The 15,538-nt window shown below is 43.3% G+C and overlaps 1 protein-coding gene across 2 annotated transcripts in view; it reads right to left on the bottom strand.

Moving 5' to 3' along the window:
* cacna2d3a (calcium channel, voltage-dependent, alpha 2/delta subunit 3a) overlaps window positions 1–15,538 on the bottom strand; it is a 230,712-nt gene that overhangs the window by 133,955 nt on the left and 81,219 nt on the right. For both annotated transcript variants that reach the window (XM_077217632.1, XM_077217633.1), the window contains exons 7-12: window positions 14,515–14,575; window positions 13,502–13,652; window positions 12,589–12,663; window positions 11,580–11,669; window positions 10,953–11,066; window positions 524–602 (exon numbers count right to left, since the gene is read on the bottom strand). In XM_077217632.1, coding sequence (XP_077073747.1) covers window positions 524–602; window positions 10,953–11,066; window positions 11,580–11,669; window positions 12,589–12,663; window positions 13,502–13,652; window positions 14,515–14,575 — 570 coding nt within the window. The remainder of the gene's footprint in view (window positions 1–523; window positions 603–10,952; window positions 11,067–11,579; window positions 11,670–12,588; window positions 12,664–13,501; window positions 13,653–14,514; window positions 14,576–15,538) is intronic.

The raw sequence follows: 15,538 nt of genomic DNA, 5'->3' as shown, positions 1-15,538 counted from the left end.
CCCATGGAGACTGGCTCAGCAGGGAAGCCCTCACCGAACCGACACCGAACCGACACACACACAGAATGTAATGCTGTGAAAACAGCAGTTTGTGAGCTGTAGTGCTCGCGGCCACCGCTGATCACGCCATCACTGGAACAGAGTTTTTCTTAATTTCCAACCTTGCAGAGTCTCTATTGCAGCACTTGTGAAGTCAATTGAAACCACTTGGCTCCGAAGTAAAAGACAAAGGTGCGTGCTCCCGCTTCCGTGTTTATACCCGCGGGGCGTGGCCCGTGACGCGATTCACGCACGCCAAAGTTCATTGGCTCATTCTGTAGACACTCGAAGATGATAGGGCTCCCTGAAGTGATCTCAATTACGTCGTCACGTCGACGTAACGTTAAACATGAGCGACTGTAGAAGACCTAATGTTAACTAATGAACCTTATTGTAAAGTGTTACCAGTTATTCTTTCAAAGTTCAATTTTCAGCAAATAAAATGGATTACAGATCTGCATGAGTTAGAATGATCTAGACTAACCTTTATTTGCACAAGCCATCCATTTGAGATTATCAGCGAAGGCAGACTCTCGACCGATCAGGTACGGGAACACACGCACCTGCAGAGATAGAGAGAGAGAGAGAGAGAGAGAGAGAGAGAGAGAGAGAGAGAGAGAGAGAGAGAGAGAGAGAGAGAGAGAGAGAGAGAGAGAGAGAGAGAGAGAGAGAGAGAGAAAAGAGAGAGAGCTTAGGTCATGTTCAATCCCTCAACAGCAGATAACACACCAGCACATAATTACTTTACTCTGTAATCTTTGAGCTTCGATAAACGTTGCCAAACGATTAAAGCTACTTTGTAATAATGATTTGAAAACAAACAAAACAATCTATGATGATTTGGTAGAGTAAATCAGAGGTCATTGCATTAGAAATGGCAGAACTAATTTACAGTGTTTTTGCACCTCAAGGCAACAAATGGAATTGCAAAAAAAACACAGTGTTCTATAATAATCATAAATGTTTCTTCAGGAGAAAATCAGCATATTAGAATAATTTTTATTCATGTGACACTGAAGACTGGAGTAATGATGCAAAAAATTAGCATCATGAGGATTTGAACGCGTCATCAGCACTGAGGGGTTTTGAGAGGTATTATATATGTTAGTGGATTCTGAGTAACCTTAAACACCTCTGATTTCTCAGCGCTCTCAACACCTCTGATGCTCTCCAGAGTACAAACACAGATATGCACTGGAGCATTTGCCAGTATTATTATAGTTCAGCTGCCGGTGTTCGTGCTGTCGCTGGAACTGGAAGTGGACCTGAGCTCTGAGACGAGCTTCTACCCCACAGTCAAACCAACTCAAAGAAAGACACAAGGGTTTAGGGTGATATTTGGGACGTGGCCTGTGTACCTTGACTCCTATTGTTCAGCAGTTAGGGACCCCTGATGGATAATCAATACTGGATTTAATAATCCCTGTGGAAAATTACCTCTTCGCCTCATTTATTTAAAAATAATAGTTTCTGTTTTTAAAGCACTCCTACTTTAGGAGTTTAGATCCAACTTGCGTGCGATCCTGAAGGGTTTGATTAGCTGGATTTTGTGTTAGATCAGGGTTGGTTCTTAATGTTGTTAATATGTCTATGTGGAGTTTTTAATATGCTTTAAGACAAACCATGTGTAAATTCATAAGTCGACAGCATTGCTGAGTATTTTCTCCTTAAAACTGCAGTGAACCAAAGACAGTCTCAAAAACACAGTTTGAAATCGCTGGTGTTTCTGACGTCACAAACTACCTTGTAACCAATCAGATCAACGTTTGATCGTCAACGAATGGATCTCTGAGTGAGTGGAGGCGGGCCTCATTTGCATATTCATAGAACCGCGAATACTAAATTAGGCAAGGGTGTCGAGTTACTTTCAAGATATTTTAAGGCATGAAGACATTTTTTTTAAGGAAAAAACAATTAGATATGTCATTTTAGTGAACAAAGATGAGTTTTAAGGGATAAAATTATTGATTACATGGAAACTTTAAAAGTCGATATAAAGGTGTCATTGCATGGCAAATTGGATTAATGAAGGTTTTCATTGGTTTAATGTAGAATACAAAGAACCACTAGCACTACAACCAATCAGTGTGAAGCATTCACTCAAAGTAGAAGTAGATTCAGACCACGAGGAAGACATTCGCCATGCCGAGCGAGGGATGCATTATCAGTGTTGCACATGAAGGGAACAATAACAGCGTGATTGAGGGAGATGAACAAAAGAACACGATATTGGCTCACACCAGGAAGCCTTTTTACCAGGCTTATTTCAGCATGTTTAAACTGCGCCTGCCACCAGATCCAGTGAAGCACGACTGTAAAAGAGATACTGAATATTGACATAAGAAACATTTACATGTTCCTCACAACCATTTTCTGTTTTTTTCTTTAGCATCTGATATAAAATTCATCAGAAAATTCACAAATCAAAATTTGTCAGACAGGTAATTTGTCTCGATCAGTTTATGAATTGTTTGGAGAAGTTTCTCTCCCCATAAAACAGTAATGCAGATGTGCTATGGATGAAGTGAACATTTACTTGTAATCTACTGAAACAACCTGCAAAGTCTATCAAAGCACACAAAAACACTGAAAGTACCATGTCATCACTGATTTACTTTCTGGACATTGAAATACCATATATATATATATGTATATGAATATGGAAAAAATTAAAAAATGTCAAGTACCACGGTATCGTTTCATTCCATAACTGTACCCCAGTACTACCACAATAAGCTACTGTTTCGAATGGTGTATTTTCGTGTTCACTCAACCCTGTTGTGAGGATATGGCTGGACTTTAGACCTCATGTTGGCAATAAAGAAACCATTTTCTCCATTCCAATAGAGTGTATGTGCGAGATGTCACTGTCTGCCGGAGTGACTGCGGTTACAAACACTGAGCGGCTGCTTTGGTTTTCAGCGTGAATGCCGCGGAAAACACAAATCATCTAAAATGGGAAAGAGTTTTGAGATCGACTGATCAACTAAATTTGAAAAGAAATCTGAGGCATATTTTTACAGACAGGGGAGGTGGGGGGTGTTGCTGTAATTTATAGTAATATTTTCAGAATTACTAAGAAGTCTAGTTTCAAATATAATTATTTTGAAGTGTTGGTGCTTAATTTAACAATATCTAGTGTAAATGATAATTCACGTTTAAGATTTGTGCTGGCCACTATATACAGTCCACCAGGGCACCATACAGACTTTATCAAAGAATTTGCTGACTTTCTATTAGAGTTAGTACTGGCTGCAGATAAAGTCCTAATTGTTGGTGATTTTAATATACATGTAGATAATGAAAAAGATGCAATGGGATTGGCATTTAAAGACATTCTGAACTCTATTAGAATTAGACAACACGTGTCAGGACCTACTCATTGTCGTAATCATACTCTAGATCTAATATTATCACATGGAATCAATGTTGATGCTGTTGAAATTCTGCAGCAGAGCGACGACATCTCAGATCATTATCTAGTCTCATGTAAATTACATTTAGCCAAGGCTGCAAAGCTGACTCCGTGTTACAAATATGTTAGACCTATCACTTCTGCCACTAAAGATTGCTTTATTAATAATCTTCCTGATCAGTTTCATCATCTCAGCATCCCAGATAGCTTAGAAGAACTCGATATTGCAACAGAAACTTTTAACTCTCTATTTTCCAGCACTTTAGACACAGTTGCTCCGCTGCGCTTAAAGAAGATTAAAGAAAATAGTCCAACGCCGTTGTACAACGAGCAGCACAGCAGTAATGACTTTAGGAACTTCTTTACTTACAAGATTGATAATATCAGGGAGAAAATTATAACTATGCAACCGTCTACTACAGCATCGCATCAGGGAGTGCATTATAGTCTCACTGACGAAAAATTCGATTCATTCGTTGATATAGGAGAAGGAGAATTTTCTAAACTCGTTAAATCATCTAAATCGACAACATGTATGTTAGACCCTATACCGACTAAACTATTGAAAGAGATGCTTCCAGAGGTCATAGATCCACTTCTCAATATCATTAATTCATCTTTGTCATTAGGTTACGTACCACAGCACTCATTAGAGTCACTAATGATTTGCTCTTATCATCCGAACGTGGTTGTATCTCTCTATCAGTGTTACTCGATCTTAGTGCTGCATTTGACACTATCGACCACAACATTCTTTTAAATAGACTCAAAAATTATGTTGGCATTAGTGGAATTGCACTAGCATGGTTTAAATCATATTTATCTGACCGTTATCAGTTTGTAGCAGTAAATTAAGAGATGTCTTATCGGTCAAAAGTTCAGTATGGCGTACCACAAGGCTCAGTACTAGGACCGCTGCTGTTCACTCTGTACATGCTATCCTTAGGAGATATCATTAGGAAACATGGAATTAGTTTTCAGTGTTATGCTGATGATACTCAGTTCTATATTTCTTCACGCCCTGACGAAACTTAGCAATCCACAAAAATAAATGGAATGTATAGCTGATATAAAAAACGTCTCAGGTTACTATTGTAACCATAGTTCCCTGAGAACAGGGAACGAGACGATGCGTCCATCGACGCCATGGGAACGCCCCCAGCGTGACTGCGTCTGAAGCATCTATGTCAACTAGTCCAATGGAAAGAATGAGCGTCACGGGCGGGTGACGTCATGACCAGGAATTGATAAAAGCACATCCGGTGCAAACCGGCATTAGCTTCGAAAATTGCCGAAGCAAGCCGATCACAGGGATGCAGGAAGTATGGCAGGGTGACGCATCGTCTCGTTCCCTGTTCTCAGGGAACTATGGTTACAATAGTAACCTGAGACGTTCCCTTACGAAGGGAACTCAACGATGCGTCCATCGACGCCATGGGAACGAGAATACCCAAAGCGCCAGAATTCCAAGTACCTGAGTGTCAGTCTGTTGTAACTAAGCACTAAGCACCTGAGAACCTGGGGCAGCATCCAGGTCCAAACTGTAAAACCTGACGAATGTGAGCGGTGAGGACCAGCCTGCCGCATCACAAACGTCTTGGAGGGAAACCCCAAATAACAAGGCTTTAGAGGCCGCCATACCCCTCGTTGAGTGAGCTCTGACCACCAAGGGACACGGATGGTCAGAGTACTCGTATGCAAGTGAAATAGCCTCGACTATCCACTTGCTAACCGTCTGTTTAGAAGCAGGAAGACCCTTCTTAGGTGATCCAAAGCAAATAAATAACTGGTCGGACTTCCTCATAGAAGATGTCCGATGAACATAAGTATCCAGTGCTCGCACTGGACACAAGAGGTTCAGCCTTTCCTGGTCCGCAGATGTAAAAGGAGGAGGACAGAAAGCCTGCAGCACGATAGGCCTCGGAATCAAGGTCGGCACCTTAGGGACGTATCCCTGTTTTGGATATAAGAATGCCTTGACCATCCCCGGTGCAAACTCAAGGCAAGTGGGGGAAACCGAAAGGGCCTGAAGGTCTCCAACTCTCTTAAGGGACGAAATAGCTAGCAGAAAGATAGTCTTAAGGGTAAGAAATTTCTCTGAAACCGAATCTAAGGGCTCGAATGGAGCCCTAGACAGGCCTTCTAGTACTAATGCCAAATCCCAAGCTGGCACCCTAGTGCGAGTTGCAGGCCTCAGCCTCAGTGTGCCACGAAGGAAACGTGTAATCAGGGGGTCTCGACCCAACGATGTACCCCCAACCAGGGCGTGGTAAGCCGCAATGGCCGCCACGTAAACCTTAAGTGTGGAAGGACATAAACCTGACGTAGAGCGCTCCTGCAAGAACTCGAGTACTGTGTTCACAGAACAGTTAACCGGATCCCACTGATGTCGGTGACACCATACAGAAAAAACTTTCCATTTCAGCGCATATAGTTTCCTAGTAGCTGGAGCTCTGGAGCTTAGGATGGTCTCAGCAGCCTCAGCTGAGAGAACACTCTCTATGAGTTGGGCCCCCTCAGAGGCCAAACCCACAGGTTCCAAATCTCTGGCCGAGGGTGAAATATTGTGCCCCCGGCCTGAGACAGAAGGTCTCTCCTGATCGGGATCTCCAAGGGAGGACCGTCTAAGAGATGGATCAGGTCCGCAAACCAGATCCGACTCGGCCAGCGTGGTGCTACAAGCAGTAGGCTTATTCCGTACTGGCGGACTCGTTCCAGAACTCCTGGGAGCAGAGCAACAGGGGGAAATGCGTACAGACGTAGCCTCGGCCACGTCTGCACCATAGCATCCAGCCCCAGGGGGGCTGGGTGAGTAAGGGAGAACCAAAGTGGACAGTGCGTCGTGTGCTGAGACGCAAACAGATCCACCTCTGCTTGGCCGTAAAACTCCCAAATTTTCTCCACCGCCTCGGGGTGGAGTCTCCAATCCCCTGGCCTCAGCTCCTGCCTCGACAGGATGTCTGCCCCCACATTCTGGTCCCCAGGAATATACACTGCCCTCAGGGAGAGTACCTTCCCCAGAGACCACAGGAGGATCTGGTGCGCCAGTTTGCAGAGCGGACGCGACCGCAGACCCCCCTGACGGTTCAGATAAGAGACCACTGATGTGTTGTCTGTTCGTACAAGCACATGATGGCCCCTCAGGTCTGGGAGAAACCGTCTCAACGCATTGAAGACAGCCATCATCTCCAGGCAATTGATGTGCCACGAAAGATGATGACTTTTCCACAGACCCTGAACCGAGCGGCCTTCCATTACCGCTCCCCAGCCGGTGAGGGAAGCATCTGTCGAGATCGTAACACGATGGCAAAGAGCTCCCAATACCGGACCCTGGGTTAAGAACCAATGTTTCCTCCATATAATTAAGGCACGAAGGCACCGCCGCGTGACCTTGATCATACGAAGTGGGTTTCCCCTCGGGGAGAACCCTCTGGTCCTTAGCCACCACTGTAAAGGTCTCATGTACAGCAGGCCAAAAGGAATCACGTTGGACGCTGCCGCCAAGAGACCCAACAGTCTCTCGAACTGTTTCACAGTGCGTGACTGGCCTAGCTTTAGCTCTTTGGTGGCTGTCAGGATAGCAGCTACACGAACGGGCGATAGAGTGGCCCGCATCGTCACTGAATCCCATACCACACCAAGGAAAGTGGTTCTCTGTACTGGAGAAAGAACACTCTTCTTGGCGTTGAGCCTCAACCCCAACATCTGCATATGAGCGAGAACGACACCTCGGTGCCGAACCGCCGACTGCTCTGATTCCGCCAGAACCAGCCAGTCGTCGATGTAGTTCAGAATACGTATGCCCTGAAGCCTGAGAGGGGCTAGAGCTGCATCCACGCATTTCGTGAACGTGCGGGGTGATAAAGCTAGACCGAAAGGAAGAACCCGATATTGGTATTCTTTGCCCCCGAAAGAAAACCTTAGGAACTTCCTGTGCTGAGGGAGGATGGAGATATGGAAGTAGGCGTCGTTCAGATCTATCGTGACAAACCAGTCCTCGGATCTGATTTGAGTCGCGATCTGTTTGAGTGTCAGCATCTTGAACTTGAGTTTCTGTACTGAACGATTCAACAGACGAAGATCTAAAATGGGACGCAACCCCCCATCCTTTTTTGGAACAATGAAATAACGGCTGTAAAAACCCGACTCTCTGTCGGGTGAGTACACCTGTTCTATAGCTTCCTTTGCTAACAGGGCCTTTACCTCTTGCTCCATTACCAGAGCCTGCTCGGGATGCACCACTGTGGGCAGCACCCCGTTGTAACGAGGAGGACGAGAACCAAACTGGATTCTGTATCCTTTCTCTACAATCTGCAGGACCCAATGAGAAATATTCGGCAGAAGCTTCCACGCTGCCAGAAAATTTACTAAGGGAACCAGCCTCTCGAGGCTGGTCTCTGGTGTTATCGAGACAGCCAATTCCGGAGCCTGAAACATAATGGCAGGAACTACCTGAACTGGCCGCTCTAAGGCCCCCCTCAGAGGGCGCGAAACCGATGCTGTGCCGCAGCATAGCATCAGCGACTCGCTGGAGACCGCTGCGCCCTGAAGCACCGAGGGTGGCAGGGTTGGCAGAACGGTCTCGTGAGGACCCCGAAATGGAACGGGCACCGTAAAATGAGGTGTACACCGCTCCACTTCGGTCGGGGCTGTCCTCACAGGCCTGATGCGTGAACATCAGGACCTTTTTTTTTTTAACCGAAGTCTTCTTCGCCTGAAGAACGGTCCTCAGATCCGGCTTCGACTTAGAAGACTTCGGTTGAGAGGGTTGCGTCTGTCTCCAGTCTCTACGTGGAGGTGCACGAGATGCAACACTCTCTTTCTGATGCACACGATATGATGAGCTCGACGGCTGGGGCTGCTCACGCCCAGCAGCCCCAGGGGGCTGGACACGGCGAGGGATAAACTTTTTAAAAGCGTCAGCTTGTTTTTTAGACTCCTGAAATCTCTCGACGACCGCGTGGACTGCGTCGCCGAAGAGACCAGAAGGTTCAAGCGGAGCATCTAATAAAAAAGCTCGATCTTTTTCTTTAATCTCTGACAGATTTAACCATAAATGTCTCTCAGTAGCTACCAAGGCTGCCATAGACCGCCCAATTGCTCTGGCAGTCTCCTTAGTAGCCCTGAGAGAAAGATCGGTAGCCCGACGAAGTTCTCGAATATCGTCATGAGAAATTCCCTCACTACTATCCAGATCCCCCAGCAGGTCAGCTTGATAAGCCTGAAGCACTGCCATTGTGTGCAGACACGCTCCAGCTTGACCTGCTGCCGTATAAGCTTTGCCCACTAAAACCGAGGTGGCTTTAAGCGGTCTAGTGGGCAAAGCCGAGGCTTTCAGGGACGATGCGGGACCAGGCGAAAGATAGCTGGCTAAATTCTGTTCCGCCTGGGGCATCGCCTCATAACCATACTCTTTTAGCCCTCTTATTCTCGAATAAGTGTTAACTTGAGGGCTAAAAAGTCGTGAAGAGTAAGGTTTATTCCACGATTTCGATATTTCATTATGAAGATCGGGAAAAAAGGGAAGCCCTCGTGGTGGAGATAATGTCGTGGAAGATAAAAAGCGCTCATCTAATTTACTTTTAGGACGAGCGCCTTTATTCTCAGATGGCCATTCAATATTTAATTTCTCTACAGCCCGTGACATAACATCCACCAGCTCATCATATGCTGGGGAAATAAATTGTGAATCTCTTTCCCCCATGTGTGTGCTTTCACTCTCCATACTCATAACATCGACCTCCTCGGAGGAAGAGCATTGAAGTAATGGAGGGCTCTCTCCCCGGGCGGAAGAAACCGCAGTGCGTGCTTCCGACACCGGGGGGAGAGCGCTGGATCTTCCGGGTAAGGAAGGAGAAAAGGCCCGCGGACCCGTCTCCAACCCCTCCGAAAGATCCTTTTGCGATCCCCAGGAATGCATTCTCCGCGCCGCCTCGGCAGACGCGGGTCCTGATCCCTGAGGATCGCGAGCCTGCCCACTCTTTACATCAAAGAGTGACAGGCGAGAGCGGAGCATGCGGAGCGGTAGCATTTCACAGTGTTGACACTCAGCCCCCTCGAAGGCTGAGACCGCATGCTCCACTCCCAAACAAATGACACAAAGCTCGTGTGTGTCCCCACCCGTTAAATAACGCGGGCAGGGAGGAACACACTGCTTGTACACTTGTTTCGCCATAACGTTTCCGAATAAATTGCAACAGACAACAATAAATAGACAGAGACAGTATAACACAGATCGCTTGCTGAGGCAACAGAAGCTAATGCCGGTTTGCACCGGATGTGCTTTTATCAATTCCTGGTCATGACGTCACCCGCCCGTGACGCTCATTCTTTCCATTGGACTAGTTGACATAGATGCTTCAGACGCAGTCACGCTGGGGGCGTTCCCATGGCGTCGATGGACGCATCGTTGAGTTCCCTTCGTAAGGGAACTGGATGACTAGTAATTTCCTACTAATTAATTCTGAAAAAATAGAGATTCTAATTATTATAGATTATTATAATATTAATACTAATATTATTATATTCTGATTTCTGCATTTCACTTATTTTATTTATTTATTATAAATATAAAAAAAATTGTGCAAGTGAGATGAGTAAATGCACGCTCACATTTAGTCTAGAACTACAATAACCATCATGTACACACACACACACACACACACACACACACACACACATTTTTGAAAAAATAACTCAGATATTTTGTTGTAAATTTTAAAAGTAATGCGTTACTTTACTAGTTACTTGGGAAAAGTAATCTGATTACTTAACTCAAGTTACTTGTAATAAGTCACAGACAACACTACAAATGTAAGGAAACACGATTCCTTCTGCATGTGAATATCCACGGATCACTGGATCTTTGGTAAGTTGTAAGGAACACTATATCGAGTCCAACCTTTAGTTTAAACTGATAGTCTTTTGTTTTACTGGTGTTTTCGCAGTTTCCTCTATTAAATGCTAGTCTTTTGTTTTACTGGCGTTTTCGCAGTTTCCTCTATTAAATCCAGTCACTCAGCGACTCTTCTGCCACTCAGTCCGGCTGAGGGTGTGTGTTCCCGCGGGAAACTGACGGCATTGCATAACCTCTATAGTCCCGATTCTCTTCATAACTGCTCAGCTGGATTCAGTGTTTCGCCTGTGCTTTCAGAAGGTCTAAACGCTTTTTCAGGAAGCATATTTTCAACCTTTGGAAATGTATTTAGAGTTAGAATGTTTTTTAAATACCTAGAGGTTCGCAAAAACCAGAGATGGATAAACGCGTGTAAGAGTCTTAACCCCTATTTGGAGGGCAGAGTTTCCAGACTGAATATTATTATTTGTTATATGGAAATACTGGGGAACAAGAAATGGGAACAATCTCTTATAAAAATCTGTCAGTCTGCAATTGAGAACATACATAAAACGTCTGTGTGAGACTAGGATTGTTCCTACATTTAAAGCATTCCGGTCAGAAAGATTATTAGCAAACTGGGCCTATAAAAACTCTTCATACCTTTCTGTCGGGCCAGTTGTACGTAGCAAACACAGCGTCATACGTTTCCACGGCTCCATCCGTCACTAACATGATGGCCTGACTGCACACACTGCCTCTGCCCGTCTGATTAAACTGAACACACACACATATTACATCATGAGAGGTTGGGATTAATAATCAGTAATAAAAGCTAGCTGAGGAGTGTTTAAATACGCAGGGCAGTGAGGAACTAAACTAGACACAGGTGAAGAACCTAATCGGTAACTATAGCGACACATGAGAACATACTTAGTAACCGAGGAAACACAGGAAAGTGTGTGTGTGTGTGTGTGCGCGTGTGCTAGTGCGTGTGTGCGTGCATGTGTGTGCGTGTATGTGTGTGCGCGCGTGTGTGTGTGCTAGTGTGTGTGTGTGTGTGTGTGCTAGTGTGTGTGTGTGTGTGTGTGTGTGTGTGTGCCTGTGCAAGTGTGCAAGTGTGTGTGTGTGTTTGCGTGTGCGTGTGCTAGTCTGAGTGAGTGTGTGTGAGAGTGTGTGAGAGTGTGAGTGAGTGTGTGTGTGTGTGTGTGTGTGTGTGTGTCTGTGTGTGTGTGTGTGTGTGTGTGTGTGTGTGTGTGTGTGTGTGTGTGTGTGTGTGTGTATGCTCACATTACTGAGGAGTTCGAAGGCCTCAGTCAGAGCCAGGTCCAGCATGCCGATACCTTTAGCGAAGAGCTTATTAAGACTTTGACGGAAATGCTGTGGAGAAAAACACAAAACACAACCTGACCGTAAGAAACTTGGTCCAGCAACATTTCAAATTCATTAAAAAATAATAATTGGTTAGGAAAACATATGGACAGACACTGAAATAGTTCATACTCTATTTTTCATTTGACTTTTAATATTCAATATGAATTTTAATATGGGGACATTTAATATTCAACAATATTACTGATCTCCTGCATTGACACCATTATATATGACAACTGAACTGAGCTGGACGATGACTTCACGGTTTTCTCCAGAGCGGCTATATATATATAAATTAACTAAATTAATACGTTTTTTTACAACAGAAATGAACCATCACTGAACTTACTTAAGCTGGACTGTGACGCTATTTTCTTCTAGAAACAAACTTGCATTATTTTCCTGTTATCTCTGTAAAGCTGCTTAAAATGCTATATAAAAAAAGGTGACTTGACTACCAAATTGATGTTATAGATATCCTGCATCTACTGTAAAAGCCTATTTTATCCAGAAAAGATTCAAAGTGCTGCTTATAGGCTCAAAGTCAACAATAAAAACTGATGTGAGTAGTTTTTCTTCCGGCTGGTTCTGGTTCTGGTTCTGGTTCCGGTTCTGCTTCTGCTTCTGGTTCTGGTTCCAGTTCTGGTTCTGGTTCTGGCCTGTCGGACTCTGGCATCGAACTGTTCTCGGGTCATCAGTCTGACTTATGGTTCTGACCCTGGACTCTCTCTCTCCTGCTTCTTCTGTCCTTGTGCGCCCGCAAACTTGAAATGAGTTTATTATGCATTTCCAGTCATGGGCTTCAGAAAAGCTATTTTAAGTTTATCCCATTATTGATTCTTCTTTTACCAAACCTGACACCAACAAGCTGGCCAAAAACAATTATTTGTGGTTTATATACACGTATAGCAGAAAATGCACTTACATTTTTGTTGGTAATGTCAGCCTGAACCAATGTTCCATTCAGACACGGCTCCACATAATGCAGCTCCTCGTTGTACTGACACACACAAAACATATGCATTGTGGGTAATGTTCCACAGAGGACTTTTAACTTAACCCACATCCTTCCCTCACGTTTTGTAACAAATTCTTCCCTCGCGGGTAAAAATGACCCGAAGCCCTAAAATTATGCTTCATTTTTTCTCTTATTTTATTTCATTTTAATAATATTTTTTCTATTTTTAATGCAATTTTTTGGGAGATTTTTTGTTACTTTTTTAGTGTATTTATCTTTAAATTACTAGATTTAATCAACAAATAATAAATAAATAGTAATTTAAGCACATTCCTCACATTCTTTCAACTTTTCATCTTTTCAGCTCACCATTTCATGCATGACTCTTTTAATTCAGCTCAAAATATCTCACATTGGGAGTCTATGCCGACCACTTGTGAAAAAATTGATAATATAACATGATTCTTGATGACTTTATCGCTTTATATGGAGCAAATGAGCTGTTCCTCTGGGTCCTAAAGTCAGTTACTTCAGTATGCATTTAGATACACATGTACAGTAGACAATGTAGACATTTTTTGGTAAAGTTTTAGCATTTTATTTTGAATTTTGAGCATTTTTATGTTTTTCTATGTGAACTGAAGCATTCCTCGTATTCCTTTCATTCCTGAGGGGGTCAAACTGACCTGCGAGAGAAGGATTCGTTACTTTTTAAAACTCCTCGAATCCATTACATTTTTTAGTGTGTATTGGTAATTCAAGTGCGACAAAAGTCCTGGGGTCTTGGACCCCTCAGATGAACACTCAATTTAAAAAATAAATTCAAAGAAAATTTCCAGGTCAAAATGACCCGAGGTCATTGATATTGATCTAAACTCACAGCAATAATGTTGAAGAAGTCATCATCCCCGAGTGTATCCAGTATGGAGGAGACGGTCTGCCTCGCGATGGTCAGCCGTAGCCCCTTCATACTGCCACTCACATCCACCAGGATCACCACATCCTTAGGAGACGTCGCTGCCTGGATATACCTGCGAGACAGAGATGTTACTAAGAAATGAGAATTATGTTGACAATCTTAAGCCGCATTTCCATCTGAGATTTATGCAAAACTTATGCGATATTTTCTAAATGTCGATATAAAACTTTTGCGAAATGACAGTGTTGCCATTTTCATGCGGCTGAAACGTATTTTTTTTTCCTCTCACAATAAGTCATTCCAACAATTATGGCAACGGATGTTAGCATGTTTACGTATATCTCAGCCACTGCACTGGCCATTATTATTAACCGAAGGAGACATAGGTGTAAAACTGTTTCCAGTGTAGTTTTGCGAAATATTCCTGCCAGAAAAACCTCCTCATGCGAGCGTAAAAACTTTTTTGCGAGATATGGGCGTTTTTGCGAAATTGACGTGTTTCCATTTGATGTATTTTCAACTCACAATTCAATTCGCGCAAATTGAAGGGTAATGGAAACGCGGCTTTAGTTGGGAATCAAGTTAAATTGACATGAATTGACACTTTACCAGCTTTTCCACCGTTGGGCTCAGCGGTTCTATGAACAGTAAGGAATGGTTCCAGTTATATTTCCATTGGAGCCTGGTACGGTATGGCACGATTACAAACCGTTCTCGGCCTGGAATCGTGGCACGGTTGGCTAACAGTGTTGAATCGTGCTGGTAGAGTGTGTAGTGACTCAGGATTGGTCACTTGTCTGTTGCCTGGCTAACTTTGCTCTGTAGCTGGCCAAGCACACTATTTGACCGAAGTTAATACAATTATAATAAATATCTGATCATCCTCCAAGTCCATGACCAAGGCAACGACAGATGCATTTTGTCTCAGCTTGATGTTAACAGGTTTTAAAAGCTGAGGGCAAAAAATAACTTACCATTTTCGATTTCGACAGTCAAATTCTAGAACCCCATGTTCATCAGGTGTCCACTTTATACCTGTGAAGGTAGAGGATTTTATTTATTTATTTAACTGATTAGAGTCAAATGGCAGCAAAATTAAAACTTAATGCATTTTATTCTGAGATAGTAACTGGAATGTAACTGTATAAAGATCTAGGCTGGTAAGAGAAATTGCCATTTATTCAAGTGTGAGTAAAACACTTGAAGGGACAGTTCACCCAAAAATTAACATTTTGTCATCATTTACTCAACTTAACGTTCAAAATCGATGTGACTTTCTCTTTTGTGCAGAACTCAAAAGAAGATTTTATTTTAAAATGTCTCAATGAAAAAAGCTATATTTCCTGTTCACATTAGAAGGTCAAAGGTACTGCCACTTTAAGGAGTAGGAAGGGCAATGTAGTAGATGATTTTTTAAGTCTTGTAGTTCTTGAAGAAACCCTCATGTCTGTAACATGACAATCTGGGGCTCAGGCCAGAAGCAGAGAGACTGGCTAAACCGACCGTCTGCCAGCTGTCTCACGTCACCAAGGTCAGATAAACCCCATCATATAGAGACTCTTTCACCTAGATATCATCATATAGAGACTCTTTCACCTAGATATCATCACATAGAGACTCTTTCACCTAGATATCATCACATAGAGACTCTTTCACCTAGATATCATCACATAGAGACTCTTTCACCTAGATATCATCACATAGAGACTCTTTCACCTAGATATCATCATATAGAGACTCTTTCACCTAGATATCATCATATAGAGGCTCTTTCACCTAGATATCATCATATAGAGACTCTTTCACCTAGATATCATCAGATAGAGACTCTTTCACCTAGATATCATCATATAGAGACTCTTTCACCTAGATATCGTCATATAGAGACTCTTTCACCTAGATATCATCATATAGAGACTCTTTCACCTAGATATCGTCATATAGAGAGTATTTCACCTAGATATCATCATATAGAGACTCTTTCACCTAGATATCATC

This window comes from Siphateles boraxobius, unplaced genomic scaffold, assembly GCF_051911475.1.
Source record: "Siphateles boraxobius isolate OS27281-9 unplaced genomic scaffold, OSU_SipBor_1 75, whole genome shotgun sequence".
In the NCBI taxonomy this organism is placed as follows: Eukaryota; Metazoa; Chordata; class Actinopteri; order Cypriniformes; family Leuciscidae; genus Siphateles; species Siphateles boraxobius.
The sequence above is the reverse complement of the archived record's forward strand: the minus strand, read 5'-3'. Positions and strand labels throughout refer to the sequence as shown.